This window comes from Neomonachus schauinslandi, chromosome 16, assembly GCF_002201575.2.
Source record: "Neomonachus schauinslandi chromosome 16, ASM220157v2, whole genome shotgun sequence".
In the NCBI taxonomy this organism is placed as follows: domain Eukaryota; kingdom Metazoa; phylum Chordata; class Mammalia; order Carnivora; family Phocidae; genus Neomonachus; species Neomonachus schauinslandi.
The window spans coordinates 23,724,762-23,739,571 of record NC_058418.1 but is presented as its reverse complement, the minus strand read 5'-3'; the positions used below and the strand labels follow the sequence as shown (position 1 = coordinate 23,739,571).

General features: G+C 34.9%; 1 protein-coding gene across 1 annotated transcript in view; it reads left to right on the top strand.

Annotated features, from left to right (window-relative positions):
- The window catches only part of ITFG1 (integrin alpha FG-GAP repeat containing 1), a 337,289-nt gene that overhangs the window by 109,655 nt on the left and 212,824 nt on the right, over window positions 1-14,810 (top strand). Inside the window, exon 8 of the mRNA XM_021705838.2 lies at window positions 12,376-12,457. Within this exon, the coding sequence (XP_021561513.1) occupies window positions 12,376-12,457 (82 nt within the window). The remainder of the gene's footprint in view (window positions 1-12,375; window positions 12,458-14,810) is intronic.

The following is a 14,810-nucleotide window of genomic DNA, read 5'->3' as shown; positions in this document are numbered from 1 at the left end:
AAAACGAAAGTAATCACTTGGTCGGTTGGTTTCAACAATAAATAAAACAACTTTAAGAGCCTTTGGTTGCATTGCTGCATTCAAACTGCTGAATATTGCTAAAGGAAATGATTCATTCAGCATCAATTCCTCTGCAGGTTTTTAGGCATGACTGCCAATTAAACCAATCAGTCTGCCCTAATGCGAATGTTAACAGGGCCCCTGCTAGGCTGTCAGCTGTTGAGAGAGGTTACTGTCATTTAATTTGTCAGCATGATGGTTTATTGAAGAAAACCCTTTTTAAAAGACTAATTTTTCCTCCTTGCCTTCAGGCTTATATAAAAAAACAAGAACAACACACACTAAACTTACTGCCAACTTGACCAGGATTAAGGAGTCTTTCCCAATATATGTATTTTTTTAATTGCAAGGTGAAGAGTCCCAAACTGATGTCATGATTTATTTTATTTTACTTTTAGCTTGATGTAGACTATATGAAATATTAATTAATGAAGAATAGAACACTCCAGATCTTAAAGTTAAATTTCAGGCTACATAATAGAAGACAGAATTTGAAGACAGGCCAAATTGGCCAACTGACTGACATCCATCAAGTAATGGTCAAGTTTTAAACCTCACTTTCCTCATATGCAAAACAGGAATAAGAGTGCTTCATATAATGTTTGTGAAGATTAAATGAAATAATGTGTGTAAATGTCAGGCACACAGTAGACACTTAACAAATTTTAATTTTAGATCTCTTGATTTCCCATCTATTTACTAATGATTGTATTTTATTCAATCCAAATTGAACCCATATATAGGTTTTTATTAAAATACAGATGAAAAATAAGCAGATCCCAAAAAATGTACCGTACAGTTTGTGGAAGGAAATTCGTTATTAGCCATCTCTTAAAGCATAGTCAGTGATGTTGGTCATGACTCAAATTTTTTCATAGAAGAAAACTCGGATGAGTGGAAAAGCTATGTGTAGACAAGATCAGGGCTTCTAAATGCGACTTCTACAGTAAGCAATTTTATCCTTTTTTTTTTTTTTTTAACATGAGAAAAGGGAGAAGGACAATGAAACCAGAAAGATTTAGTTTTGTTTACTTTTTAAAAAATGCAATTATATTTGTTTTACTGATGATAGAAATATGATTGTTATATACTCAATAATTACTGTAAATTAAATTTCCCCCTGCTGGGGACATTTGTTTTTAGGTGGCCTTGGAAACAATACCTAAAGTGAATCCTGAGGTATCAGAAATGAGAAAATCAATCATTTTGATTAATCTGTATCCATCTGGAGGATAAAAAACCTCATTACACTTAAATATAAGGTGTATATAAAATTATTAAGTACTTTTAAGTGTCTGATGTCCTCTCAGCCTAGGCTGATTTTCTTTTTCCCTAGGTTAGATTTTTTTTTTAAGTATAATTAACATGCAGTGTTATATTAGTTTCAGGTGTACAATGTCATGAATCAGCAGCTCTATACACTTCTAAGTACTCATCAGTACCCTTTATCTGTTTCACCCATCCTTTCACCCACCTCCCCTCTGGCAAATACTATTTTCGTCTCTGTATATAAGAGGCTGTTTTTTCTTTCTTTTTTTTTTTTTAAAGATTTTATTTATTTATTTGACAGAGAGAGAGACACAGTGAGAGAGGGAACACAAGCCGGGGGAGTGGGAGAGGGAGAAGCAGGCTTCCTGCGGAGCAGGGAGCCCAATGTGGGGCTCGATCCCAGGACCCTGGGGTCATGCCCTGAGCTGAAGGCAGACGCTTAACGACTGAGCCACCCAGGCACCCAAGAGGCTGTTTTTTCATTTGTCTGTGTTTTCTTTGTGTGTTTGTTCATTTTGTTCTTAAATTCCACATATGAGTAAAATCATACAAAAGTTGTCTTTCTCTGACTTAACTTCACTTAGCCTTATACCCTCTAGAGTCATCCATGTCATTGCAAATTGCAAGATCTCATTCATTTTTATGGCTGAGTAATATTCCATTGTGTATATATACCGCAGCTTCTTTATCTCTCTATGAATGGACACTTGGGTTGCTTCCATATCTTGGCTATTGTAAATAATGCTGCAATAAACATAGAGGTGTTTATATCTTCTCAAATTACTGTTTTTGTTCTCTTTGGATTGATACCCAGTAATGGAATCATTGGATCATATGGTAATTCTATTTTTAATATTTTGAGGAACTTACATGCTGTTTTCCACAGAGGCCCCACCAATTTGCATTACAATCAACACACAGAAGTTTCCTTTTTTCCACATCCTTGCCAACACTTGTTACATTTGTTATTTCTTATGTTTTTGATTTTAGCCATTCTGACAGGTATAGAGTGGTATCTAACAGCGGTTTTAATTTCCATGATGATTAGTTATGTTGAACATCTTTCTAAGTGTCTGTTGGCCATCTATGTCTTCTTTGGGAAAATGTCCGTTCAGGCCCTCTGCCCATTTTTTAATCAAATTATTTGGATTTTTGGTGTTGAGTTATATTAGTTATGTATATATTTTGGATATTAACCCCTTATTGGATATCATTTGCAAATACCTTCTCCCATTCAGTGGGTTGCCTTTTGTTTTGGTGATGGTTTCCTTTACTGTTCAAAGCTTTTTATTTTGGTAGTCTCAATAGTTCAATTTTGCTTTTGTCTCTCTTGTCTCTCTCTTGCTTTTTCTCTAGACACATCTAGAAAAATGTTGCTACAGTCAATGTCAAAGCAATTACTGCCTATTTTCTTTCCAGGAGTTTTATGGTTTCATGTCTCACATTTAGGTCCTTATCTATTTTGAGTTTATTTTTCTGTATGGTGTAAGAAGGTGGTTCAGTTTCACTCTTTTTGCATGTAGCTGTGCAGTTTATGGAGTACCATTTGTTGAGGAGACTTTTTCCCATTGTATATTCTTGCCTCCTTTTTCATAGATTAATTGACCATATAAATGTGGGTCTATTTCTGGACTGTATTCTGTTCCAAAGATCTATATGCCTATTTTTGAACCATTATCATGCTGTTTTGATTACTACAGCTTTGTACTGTATCTTGAAATCTGCAATTATGATACCTCCAGCTTGCTGCTTCTTTCTCAAGATTGCTTTGGCTATTTGGGGTCTTTTGTGGTGCCATACAAATTTTAGGATTGTTTGTTCTAGTCCTGTGAAAAATGTTTGTATTTTGATAGGAATTGCATTACATCTGTTAGATTTCTTTGGGTAGTATGGACATGATGACGATATTGGTTCTTCCAATCCATGAGCAAGGAGTATCTTTCCATTTGTTTGTGTCATCATCAGTTTTTTTTATCAGTGTTTTATAGTTTTCAGAGTGTGGGTCACTCACCTCCTTGGCTAAGTATATGCCTAGGTATTTTACTATTTTTGGTGCAGTTGTAATTGGGATTGTTTTCTTAACTTCTCCTGCTGCTACTTCATTATTAGAGTATAGAAGTACAACAGATTTCTGTATATTAATTTTGTATCCTGTGACTTTACTGAATTCATTTATCAGTCCTAGTAGTTTTTTGGTACATTTTTAGTTTTATATAGAGAGAGTGTTACGGCATCTGCAAATAGTGAAAGTTTTACTTCTTCCTTACCAATGGATACCTTATTCTTTTTCTTGTCATACTGCTGTGGCTAAGATTTCCATTACTATGTTGAATAAAAGTGGTGAGTGGACATTCTTGTCTTGTTCCTGAGCTTAGAGAAAAAGCTCAGTGTTTCACCATTGCATATGATATTAGCCATGGGTTTTTCATATATGGCCCTTCTTATGTTGATGTATGTTCCCTCTAAAACTACTGTGTTGAGAGTTTTTATCATGAATAGACATTGTACATTCTCAAATGCTCTTTCTGCATTTGCTGATATGACTACTAGGTTTTTATCCTTTCTCTTGTTAATGTGATAATATCACAATGATTGATTTGCATGTATTGAACCACCTGTGCATCCCTGGAATAAATCCCCTTAATCAAGGTGAATGATTTTTTTTATGTATTGTTGGATTCAGGTTGCTAATATTTTGTTGAAGATTTTTGCATCTGTGTTCATCAGAGTTATTGTCCTATAATTTTCATTTTTTGTAGTGTCTGTCTGATTTTGTTATTAGTAATGCTGGCCTCATAGAATGAATTGAGTGGCTTTCCTTCCTCTTCTATTTTTTTTTTTTTTTTTTTAAAGATTTTATTTATTTTTTAGAGAGCGAGCGAGAGAGAAACAGCATGAGAGGGGAGAGGGTCAGAGGGAGAAGCAGGCTCCCTGCTGACCTCTTCTATTTTTTAAAAAAGTTTGAGAAGAATAGGTATTAACTCTTCTTTTAATGTTTGGTAGAATTTACCTGTGAGGTCATCTGGTCCTGGACTTTTGTTTGTGGGAGTTTTTTGAATACTGATTAAATTTCACTACTAGTAATCAGTCTGGTCAATTTTTCTATTCCTGATTCAATTTTGGGATATTACAGGTTTCTAGGAATTTATCCATTTCTTCTAGGTTGTCCAATTTGTTGGCATATAATTTTTCATAATGTTTTCTTATAACCCTTTGTATTTCTGTGCTATTATTTCTGCTCTTTCATTTCTGATTTTGTTTATTTGAGTTCTCTCTCTCTCTTTCTTTGGGGGCGTTGCTTTTTGGATGAGTCTGGCTAAGGGTTTTTCAATTTTTGTTGATCTTTTTAATAAACCAGCTTCTGAGTCATTGATCTGTTCTATTGTGGGTTTTTTTTTTTTTTTTTTCTCTATTTCACTTATTTCTGTTCTAATCTTTGTTATTTCTTTCCTTCTACTGGTTTTGGGCTTTAGTTGTTCTTTTTTCTAGCTCCTTGATGTGTAAGGTTAGGTTGTTTATTTGAGATTTTTCTTGTTCCTTAAGGATTCTGTTGTTATAAACTTCCCTCTTGAGACAAACCATAAGAGACTCTTAATCTCAGGAAATAAACTGAGGGTTGCTGGAGTGGAAGGGTGTGGGAGGGATGGGGTGGCTGGGTGATGGACATTGGGGAGGGTTATGTGTTTTGGTGAGCGCTGTGTATTGTGTAAGCCTGATGAATCACAGACCTGTACCTGTGAAACAAGTAATACATTATATGTTAATAATAAAAATTAAATAATAAATTAAATTAAAAAATAAACTTCCCTCTTAAAACCACTTTTGCAACTTCCCAAAGATTTTGGATCATTGTGTTTTTATGTTCATTTGTCTGCATGTATTTTTTTATTTTCTCTTTGATTTCTTCCTTGACCCATTCATTGTTCAGTAGCATGTTATATAGCCTCCATGTATTTGTGTCCTTTTCAGATTCTTTCTTGTGACTTATTTCTAGTTTCATATTGTTGTGGTCAGAAGAGATACATGATATGATTTCAGTCTATTTGAATTTATTGAGACTTGTTTCATGGCCCAGTGCATGATCTAATCTGGAGAATGTTCCATGTGCCCTTGAAAAGAATGAGTATTCCACTGCTTTTGGGTTAAATGTTCTGAATATATCTGTTAAATCTATCTAGTCCAATATATCATTCAAAGCTGTTGTTTCTTTGTTGGTTTTCTGTCTGGGTGATCTATCCATTGATGTAAGTAGGGTGTTAAAGTTCCCTATTATTGTATTCCTGTTGATTTTTCCTTTATGTCTGTCAGTAGTTGCTTTATGTATTTAGGTGCTAGAATGTTGGGTGCATAAATATTTACAATTGTTACATCCTCTTTGGATTGTTTCCTTTATCATTACATAGTGTCCTTCTTTGTCTCTTGTTTTTTGGTTTTTTTTTCACTTGCATTTACATGGTAAATGTTTTTCTATCCCTTCTCTTTCTGTCTACATGTGGATTTAGGTCTGAAATGATTATCCTATAGGCAACATATAGATACATCTTGCCTTTCTATCCATTCTGTCACCCTATGTCTTTTAGTTGGAGTATATAGTCAGCCCATTTACATTCAGTGTAATTATTGATAGGCACATACTTACTGCCATTTTGTTACTTGTTTTACAGTTGTTTTTGTTTTTCTTCTCTGTTCCTTTCTTTTATTGTCATCCCATGTGGTTTGATGGGGTTTTTTAGTGATATGCTTAGATTACTTCCTCTTTATTTTTTCTGTATCTATTATAAATTTTTGATTATGTGATTACCATTAGGTTCATATATAACATCTTATGCATACAATAATCTGTATTAAGTTAATGGTCACTTAAGTTTGAACCCATTCTAGAAACACTAAATTTTTACTCTGCTCCCCACCCCACGTTCTCTATATATGATGTAATACATTACATCCTTTTATTTTATTAATCCCTTGACTGGTTTTTATAGATATAATTGATTTTACTGCTTTTTTCCTTTAACCTTTGTACTGGTGTTATAAGTGATTAATCTAGTGCTTTTATTTTGTTTGTATTTACCTGTGAAATCTTTGCTCTCATAATTTGCTTACTCCTAATTGTGGCATTTTCTCTCCACTCATAAAACTCCCTTTTAACGTTTCTTAGAAGGCTGAGTTAGTGGTGATGAAAACTCCTTTAACTTTTGTTTGTCTAGGAAACTTTTTATCTCTCTTTGTCTTCTGAATGATAACCTTGTTGGGTAGAATATTCTTCATTGCAGGTTTTTCCTTTTCAGTACTCTGAATATATCATTCCACTCCCTTCTGACCTATGAACTTTCTGCTGAAAAATCAGCTGATAGCCTTATGTGGTTTCCCTTGAATGTAACTGGTTTGGTTTTTTTTTTTTTTTTTTTGTTTTTTCTCTTGCTGCTTTTAAAATTCTCTCTTTATCAGTACTTTTTGCCATTTTAATTATGTGTATTGGTGTGGACTTCCTTGGGTTGACTTTGTTTGGGTGGTCTCTGTGTCTCCTGGATCTGGATGTCTGTTTTCTTCCCTGAATTAGGGATGTTTTCAGCTGTTATTCCTTTAAATAAATTTTCTGCCCCTTGGTCTCTTCTCCTTCTGGGATCCCTATAATGTAAATGTTATTACACTTGATGATGTCACTGAGTTCCCTAAGTCTATTCCAATTTTTTATTATTCTTTTTTTTTTTATTTGCTGTTCAACTTGGTTGCTTCCCATTACTCTGTCTTCCAGGTTGCTAATCCATTCTTCTCCCTCTTCTAATCTTCTGTTGATTCCCTCTAGTACATTTTTAATTTGTTATTGAGTTCTTCCTCTCTAATTGGTTTCATTTTATATTTTAATCTCTTGTCTCACTGACATTCTATACTCTTTTCTCAAGCCCTGTAAGTATGATCATTACTTTGAATTCTTTATGCATACTGTTTATCTTCATTTCATTTAGCTCTTTTGCTGTGGTTTTGTTTTGTTCTTTCATTTGAAAAATATTACTCTGTTTCCCCAGTTTGTTTAACTCTCTGTTGTTATATATTAGGGAAGTTGGGTATGTCTCCTGATCTTGAAAGTAGTGGCAGCCTGCTGAATTAAACCTAGTAAAGCAATGTAGTAGGAGAAAAATCATCAAGAAGAGACTAGATTTTGATTTGGTCTTTTTTATTATTATTGTCTTTAAAGAAAGTTATTAAGTTGGCTATTGGACAGTAGAGACTAAGGGTTGTTCTTCCTGTAAAACAGCTGGATCAGTAAGGTACCCATGTTAACAATAAGTCACTGGTACAAATTAAGAGAAATGTAGACTCAATATTAATTAGTTCAGATAAAGTATAGGTTTTGTAAAATGGAGGATTATTTTCAGTTAGAGATTGGGCAAACAATTTGTAGTATTCACTAAGAGAAAAAAACAAACCTTGAAATTATATTAGGTAGTAGAACTAGAGCTTCAGCAAATCTTGTTAGAATGTCAGTTGTGGGGCTCCTGGGTGGCTCAGTTGGTTAAGCGACTGCCTTCAGCTCAGGTCATGATCCTGGAGTCCCGGGATCGAGTCCCACATCGGGCTCCCTGATCAGCAGGGAGTCTGCTTCTCTCTCTGACCCTCCCCCCTCTCATGCTCTCTATCTCATTCTCTCTCTCAAATAAATAAATAAAATCTTTAAAAAAAAAAAAAAAGAATGTCAGTTGTGGGGCCGCCTGGGTGGCTCAGTCATTAAGCGTCTGCCTTCGGCTCAGGTCATGATCTCAGGGTCCTGGGATCAAGCCCCGCATCTGGCTCCCTGCTCCATGGGAAGCCTGCTTCTCCCTCTCCCACTCCCCCTGCTGTGTTCCCTCTCTTGCTGTGTCTGTCTGTCAAATAAATAAATAAAATCTTAAAAAAAAAAAAAGAACGTCAGTTGTGCACACAGTCCCATGTAGGTGCTCCAGGAGGCACAAAAGTTAAAGGAACTTATAGGCCAAAAGGGCTAAGATGTGAGTGTAGGCAACTCTGGATGGTTTGATGAGACATACAAACCTCATGCTACAAGTAGCTCAGAGGCAGAGCAGTTGCTTCCATTTGGTCCCCCCATGATCATCAGGGAAGACTTCAAGAAAGATGTGGTATTTGAAATGACCAGTACAGATGAGTGGGATATTAGTAGTTGGAAATGACAAAAAAGAAAGAGATGGACAAGGAAGTACAAAGGAAACTCAGGACATGTTCAGAGAATAGAACTTGGCTGGTTTGGGGCAGAGCATGAAAAGATACTAAAAGGTAAAATTAGAAGAGTTGGTTCAGATAAGATCAACAGAAGCCTTGACTTCTAAAGTAATTTGATCTTTTAAATATTTATTGAGAAGCTTTTAAATGTTTTAGGACTGAAGGTGAGATGAAAAGAGCTTTCATTATTGTAGTTATCTTGCTACTCCATATCAGATAAGCTCGCATGGAAAATCTGGAGGCGGGGAGATAACTAAGGTGGAATTTACTATAACCTGAGAAAGAGGTGAATGATTAAAGGACTAAAGTATTGGGAATGGCTTAGAAGGGATAAATATAAGAGAGAAAGACCATTAATGCAAGGTTAATTTGTGTTTTCTATTAGTGACTGGTAAAAGAAAAGACAAATGAAATATCTAATTTGAGGCAGGAAAAAAATTATTTCAGATAAGACATATCAAGGAGGTGGCTAGAAATATAAGGCTAGAACTCAAAGAAGAGACTAGGTAAGTGTCACAAAGGGGAACAGCTAGGACAAGAATGACAAAGTCATTGGGCTTTACCCATCACACTTTATGTCAGAAATTTTCCATCTTGGCATTATTACCTTTTGGGACCAGATTGTAGAGTTCTGTCCTGTGCACTGTAGATTGTTTAACAGTATCTCTGACTTCTACTCGCTTAGATGCTAGTAGCTGACCCCAGTTATGACAATCATAAAAATCTCCAGACATTGTCCAAGGTCCCCTGGAGAACAAAATCACCCGCAGTTGAGAATCATTGGTTTATAAGAATAAAGATGTAGACACAAAATAGTCATCAGATATTGCTTCTTGATCATTTTTTCAAACATTGTAAATATAACAGTTTTAACATTAAATATTAAAACATGTGGGCTGGGGACAGTTGGTTAAGCACCCGCCTCTTGATTTCCACTCAGGTCATGGTCTCAGGGCCATGAGATCGAGCCCTGCATCAGTCTCCACACTGGGCATGGAGCCTACCTAAGATTCTTTCTCCCTCTGCCCCTCTCCTCCTTCTGCCCCTCTCTCCGTGCCCCTCCCTCTCTCTCTCTCTTTAAAACAAAGCAACAACAACAACAACAAAAACCCATGCAGACCAAAGCATAGTCATCTACAAAAAGATACTTGTTAAAACATTGCACTTATGGTTGGCATTAAAGCAGAAAATGGCAGGTAGTTTCCTCTATCAATGTCAATAGGTTAGCTGTTTCAATGGTAGGTGGTAGTTTTGGTAGCAGAAATAGTGGTATTCCTACTAGTGTTCCTACTAGTGATAATAGTTAATGTTAACTAAACGCATACTATGTGCATATATTCTACTAAGCACTTTATATGGATTATCTCACTCATCCTCACAAAAACTTTGTAAAAATACATTTTCAAGATAAGTAAACAGATACTTAGAACAACTTATTCAGGGGGCGCTTGGGTGGCTCAGTGGTTAAGCATCTGCCTTTGGCTCAGGTCACAATCCCAGGGTCCTGGGATCAAGCCCCGCATCAGGCTCCCTGCTCGGAGGGAAGCCTGCTTCTCCCTCTCCCACTCCCCCCTGCTTGTGTTCCTGCTGTCATTGTCTCTCTATCAAATAAATAAATAAAATCTTAAAAAAAAAAAAAAACTAATTCAGATCTGAATGCTAGCAAACAGTGGAGCTAGAGATAGAACTAGGAAATCTGTCTCTAAAATTTCTACCCTTAAGTCATTCATTTGGTGAAAGGCAAAAGACATAACTGCAGCAGAACCCCTAGTGACTTAGCCCAACTTTGGATTGTAGGGATACAGTGAAGGCCAGTAAGAACAGCATAGTAAAGAATGGGAGAGAATGTAGTGTGTTAGTGTCAAATAGCAGCCTATGAAAAAAGTACTTGCAGCTCATAAGCACAGGACTGCCATTATAAAAATACCATGTACTTGCCTGATAACTTCACATTTTGCAGAATACTTTCTAATCTATCACTGCATTGATCCTCTCCAGAACCTTCAAGTAGACAGTACATTTATGCCCTACTAAACAATTAAGAACTGAGGCCCAGAGCAGTAAGTGGCTGTTCCAAAGCGATACAACTTGCCAATGAAAGCAGGACTAGAACCCCTGTCATCTAACTCCATGTCTAGTGCCCTTTCTACCAGACTATACCAAGAATATATTCTCTTTCTCCAGCGGTTGGAAGGAAGTATTGCTTTTCTTCTATTGAGGTTCAGGGCTATGTGGCATTTTAGACATGGAAGGCCATCACCTGGGAAGTACTCAGTGTTCCTTGATAGAGATACATCGTGAGGTTATATCCAGAAATATTTCTAAGTATATTTACTAAGTTTAACAGAATTTCACTGGGGTAATTTGTTCACTTGAATTAGTATAATGGGTTGATATTCCACTTTATGTTACATGAAGTTGATATATTTTAAGAGATTTTTCCATTCATTCTAGAACCATTATGTCCCCTATGTATCCAATGCTATGATCTTTCTAAAATGCAAAAACACTTGACACTTCAGCCAGAACTTTGGCTCCTTTGATATATCTGTAATGTAATTTCAGGTATCAGTAAGACTAGAGGGGATTCATAAGGTTTAAAACACTACATAAATAAGATTTCTATAGAAAGAGCATTCAAAAAATATATCAGATACTTTAGTAATTGTAGGGGAAATATATTTCTGCATGCAGATAATGGAGTGTTAAAATGTTTGGAAAATTGCCTGTCACAAGACAAATCTTACCCACTTACTCATGTTCCTCAAGCATTTGGTCTTCATGTTTTCAATGCAGCAGTGCCATTCTCTGCAAATACCAGAAGGGATTTCTTAAGAAATTAACTTGCAAATCTGCGGTATCCTTAGGGGAAAAAAATTAATTTTTTAAAGTATTTTTCAACATATAAATATCTATGTAAAGCATGTAGTAATCAGAGTCAGTATGTCAAATAGTGAAGAGATATCAGTGATAAGAAGAGAGCTCTGAATAGAACTAAGTGCTTCAAATCCCAAATTCAGTGTTTTGGCTGATTTTTCTGGTGTTGTCATCTAAAATTATAGAAAGGAAAGAATAATTTAAAGAAATGCATATTTTTATAACTAAGATGTGTTAACTCTCCATTTTTGAAAGGGTAACTGAAACAAATGATCTTTAATGGGTTTTCTTTCTTGTTTAGCTTAGCTACCCCTGGTTAGTATCTGCCAGTTAACTTAATCCTTTGCTCCCTTTTTTCAATGATACATAAACTTGAATTGCTAAGGAATTAGCTCTATAAGGATCAGTGGAATTCTCATCTCATTAGAATCTTAATTTTTTTCTTAATTGTGTCCAGCAGAAATCTTCTTCCTTTGAAATCTCTACAACATAGTGTCTTTGCTACTTACTTGTACCATTTATATATATTACCTTCAGAAATTCTATTTTCCTGACATATCTTATCTCCCAACTGGACTATAAGCTCCCTCGAGGTAGGAACAATTTTTTTTTTTTTACTTCTTTATATTACCAAATATAAAGAATATACCAAATATACTATTTCCATGGTACTTGAAAGTAGAAGACACTCATTATGTCTGAAATTATAAAGAAGATTTAGTAAAGGATATAAAACTAGAAAGGACAGCAAGAAAAGCACTCCAGGCAATCTTTATCAACTCATAGCAGTTTCTTTTTTTTTTTATGATAAAGGTATTATAGGAAAGTGGAATGATTTTTGTGCAGCACAACAAAAGCCTTAAATTATTTATTTCCCTGCTTCAGTTTAAATGCTTTCTTTCACACTTGACGAATGAACTGATAGTCTAACCCAAAATTTTCTGCCATTAACAGGATGGAAATTTTTCTCTCAATACTGTATTTGAAAAACCTCCAAATATGATGGTGGTCGGACAGTCCGCATTTGCAGACTTTGGTAAGATTCTTTTCATCTTTCAAATTCTACCGCTCTCTCTAACCTAGTCATATTAATTTCCCATCCCTGATATAACTTTATTGCCTTCAGAACTATTAAAGATTTAAAAGATGGCTTTTCTAGTATTATACATGGTAGATAGTCAATTCCTTAATACAAGGAGCAATTTATGACATTTATGTTTAAAGTATAATTTGAACTTAAGGGACTCCTGTTTGCAGGAGTAACATGCAAAACAAGGAGGTCTGTTGAGGCTTTTCTAGAGAATACCAAATAGTAATTATTGTGAAAAAATCTTCATATATATCTAGATTATGGGACCAAAAAAAAAAAAAATTGGAGTTAACCTGACCTCTTGAAACTTGGATAATAAAAACCATTTTTATTTACATCTTAATTCCAAAGAAGAATAACATCTATTAGGAATTTGTCACATGAGAACACATGAATCTCTGTTTTCCATGAGATTCTACACCATAAATCAAGTTCACATTGGTTAGGAACTTCTAAAACATGTATGGCTCTTTCACCATTTGTCAATTATTATTAAAAAGGAATTTGGTATTAGATGGGAAACTAGTCTAAATGACCACCATCTAAGAGTTTGAAGCTCACTCCCCTCCTACTTTTCCTTCATTCTGCCAATAAACACCTCAGCCTGTTCCTCAGAATCCAGATGACATGTCACCATGTCCAGAGGCCTCAGTTTCCTCATTCATAAAATGACAGTGACGATCATATCCACCTCACAAGACTACAGTGAATAACACAATGTGAGTAAAGCACAGTGTCGGGCAAACAGTAAGATCACAAGAAAATACTGTATAATATGAGTCTTTTCATCAGACTTACCTGGTTTTATTGTTGTTACTGCTCTTTGCTCAATTGACTAAATCAATTAATCGATCAATGTCATAGAGATAAATCCTAAGGCAGCTAAAGCAGGTTTAATAGTGTTATTTGATGGAAACATCAACATACATCTCTATATTGTAGTGTATTTTAGTTTCATTATGTTGAATATTACTTTGATTTTGAGCAGATTTCTGGTGCCTGATTTATAGTCTTTAGTAAGCAAATAGTCAAGTTACAGAATATATGAAATTATTTTTTTTAATTTGCTGACTGACTTGATTAGCTGGATTAATGACAAATACTTTTCCAAGTCTCTCTCTAGAAAAAAAAGTATATATGCATCATGTAATTTTCAGAGGGCACATAATACCTCCCTTAATCTCTGGCTAAGAATCTCCAAATTGGCGGGGGGGAGGGGAGGTGTGAAAAGTCCAAATTAAAATTACTTGTTTTATAATTGTGTGTTTTGTATGATAAAGTGCCTTGTTTTAACAAAATTATTAGTAGCTTTACTTAAATTTTTTTTTTAATTCTTCTAACCATAAACTTAGACATTTACATGTTGGTATTTTTTAAATGTGCAAAATATAGGATACAGTCCATTAAGAAACATAACTATATATCCCCCCTATTTTTAATGACTTTAGGTAACAGGTAACATATCAGTAAACACTTTTAGTATATCAGTAAGCTTTAAGTAAATATCCCACAATGTCTTTTTAAAAGTCCATGTATTTTTAGTTGGGTATTATCAAAAAACAAGACTGCTAATGAGTCCAAAAAAGCAGATGACATCGAATAAGGTTACAAATGTTAATATATACAAAATATACATTTTCTATACATTTGCATACATCTGTGAATTTCATCCTGCCCTCCATCCTCAACTCCCCCTGAAATGCGCGTGCATGCCAACACACACTCTCGCTCTCTCTCACTCTCTCTTAGAACCAAGTCAAGAGAAGAGACTGACAGCCAGGAAGTCAGCATGATTTCAGAAATTCACCATTTACCAAATGGGTAACAATTGGTTAAAAAAAGCACTGGCTTGAATAAATAATCGAGCTTACAGGAAGAATCCTATACCAGAAAGGAGGGTTTAAATGCCTCCCAACTCACTTAAGTTGTTTAGGAACAGAAGTTGTTTTACAGCTATGATGAAATTTTTAGCTGCTAACATAAAATATTTTATTAAAGATTTTTAAAAATCTACTTTAAATTTAGGCTATTCTGGTCTAGCCAAAGGGAGGTGGGTAGGGTGGTTTGACACACAAATCAGGAGCCTTTACCAAAAAAAACCCAGAATAATTACTCAAGCTAAATATAATGTTATTTATTTCCTTAATAAGACAAAGAAATACTATTCCAGAAATCAGCTAAATAAAACTCCATGGAATATTATATAGCCAGTGAAAATGATGGCTATGAAGATTCTGTTAGAAGAAAGGAGCAGAACAATATGTTACACAATGTAATCATCTTAAAAAAAAAACAGATT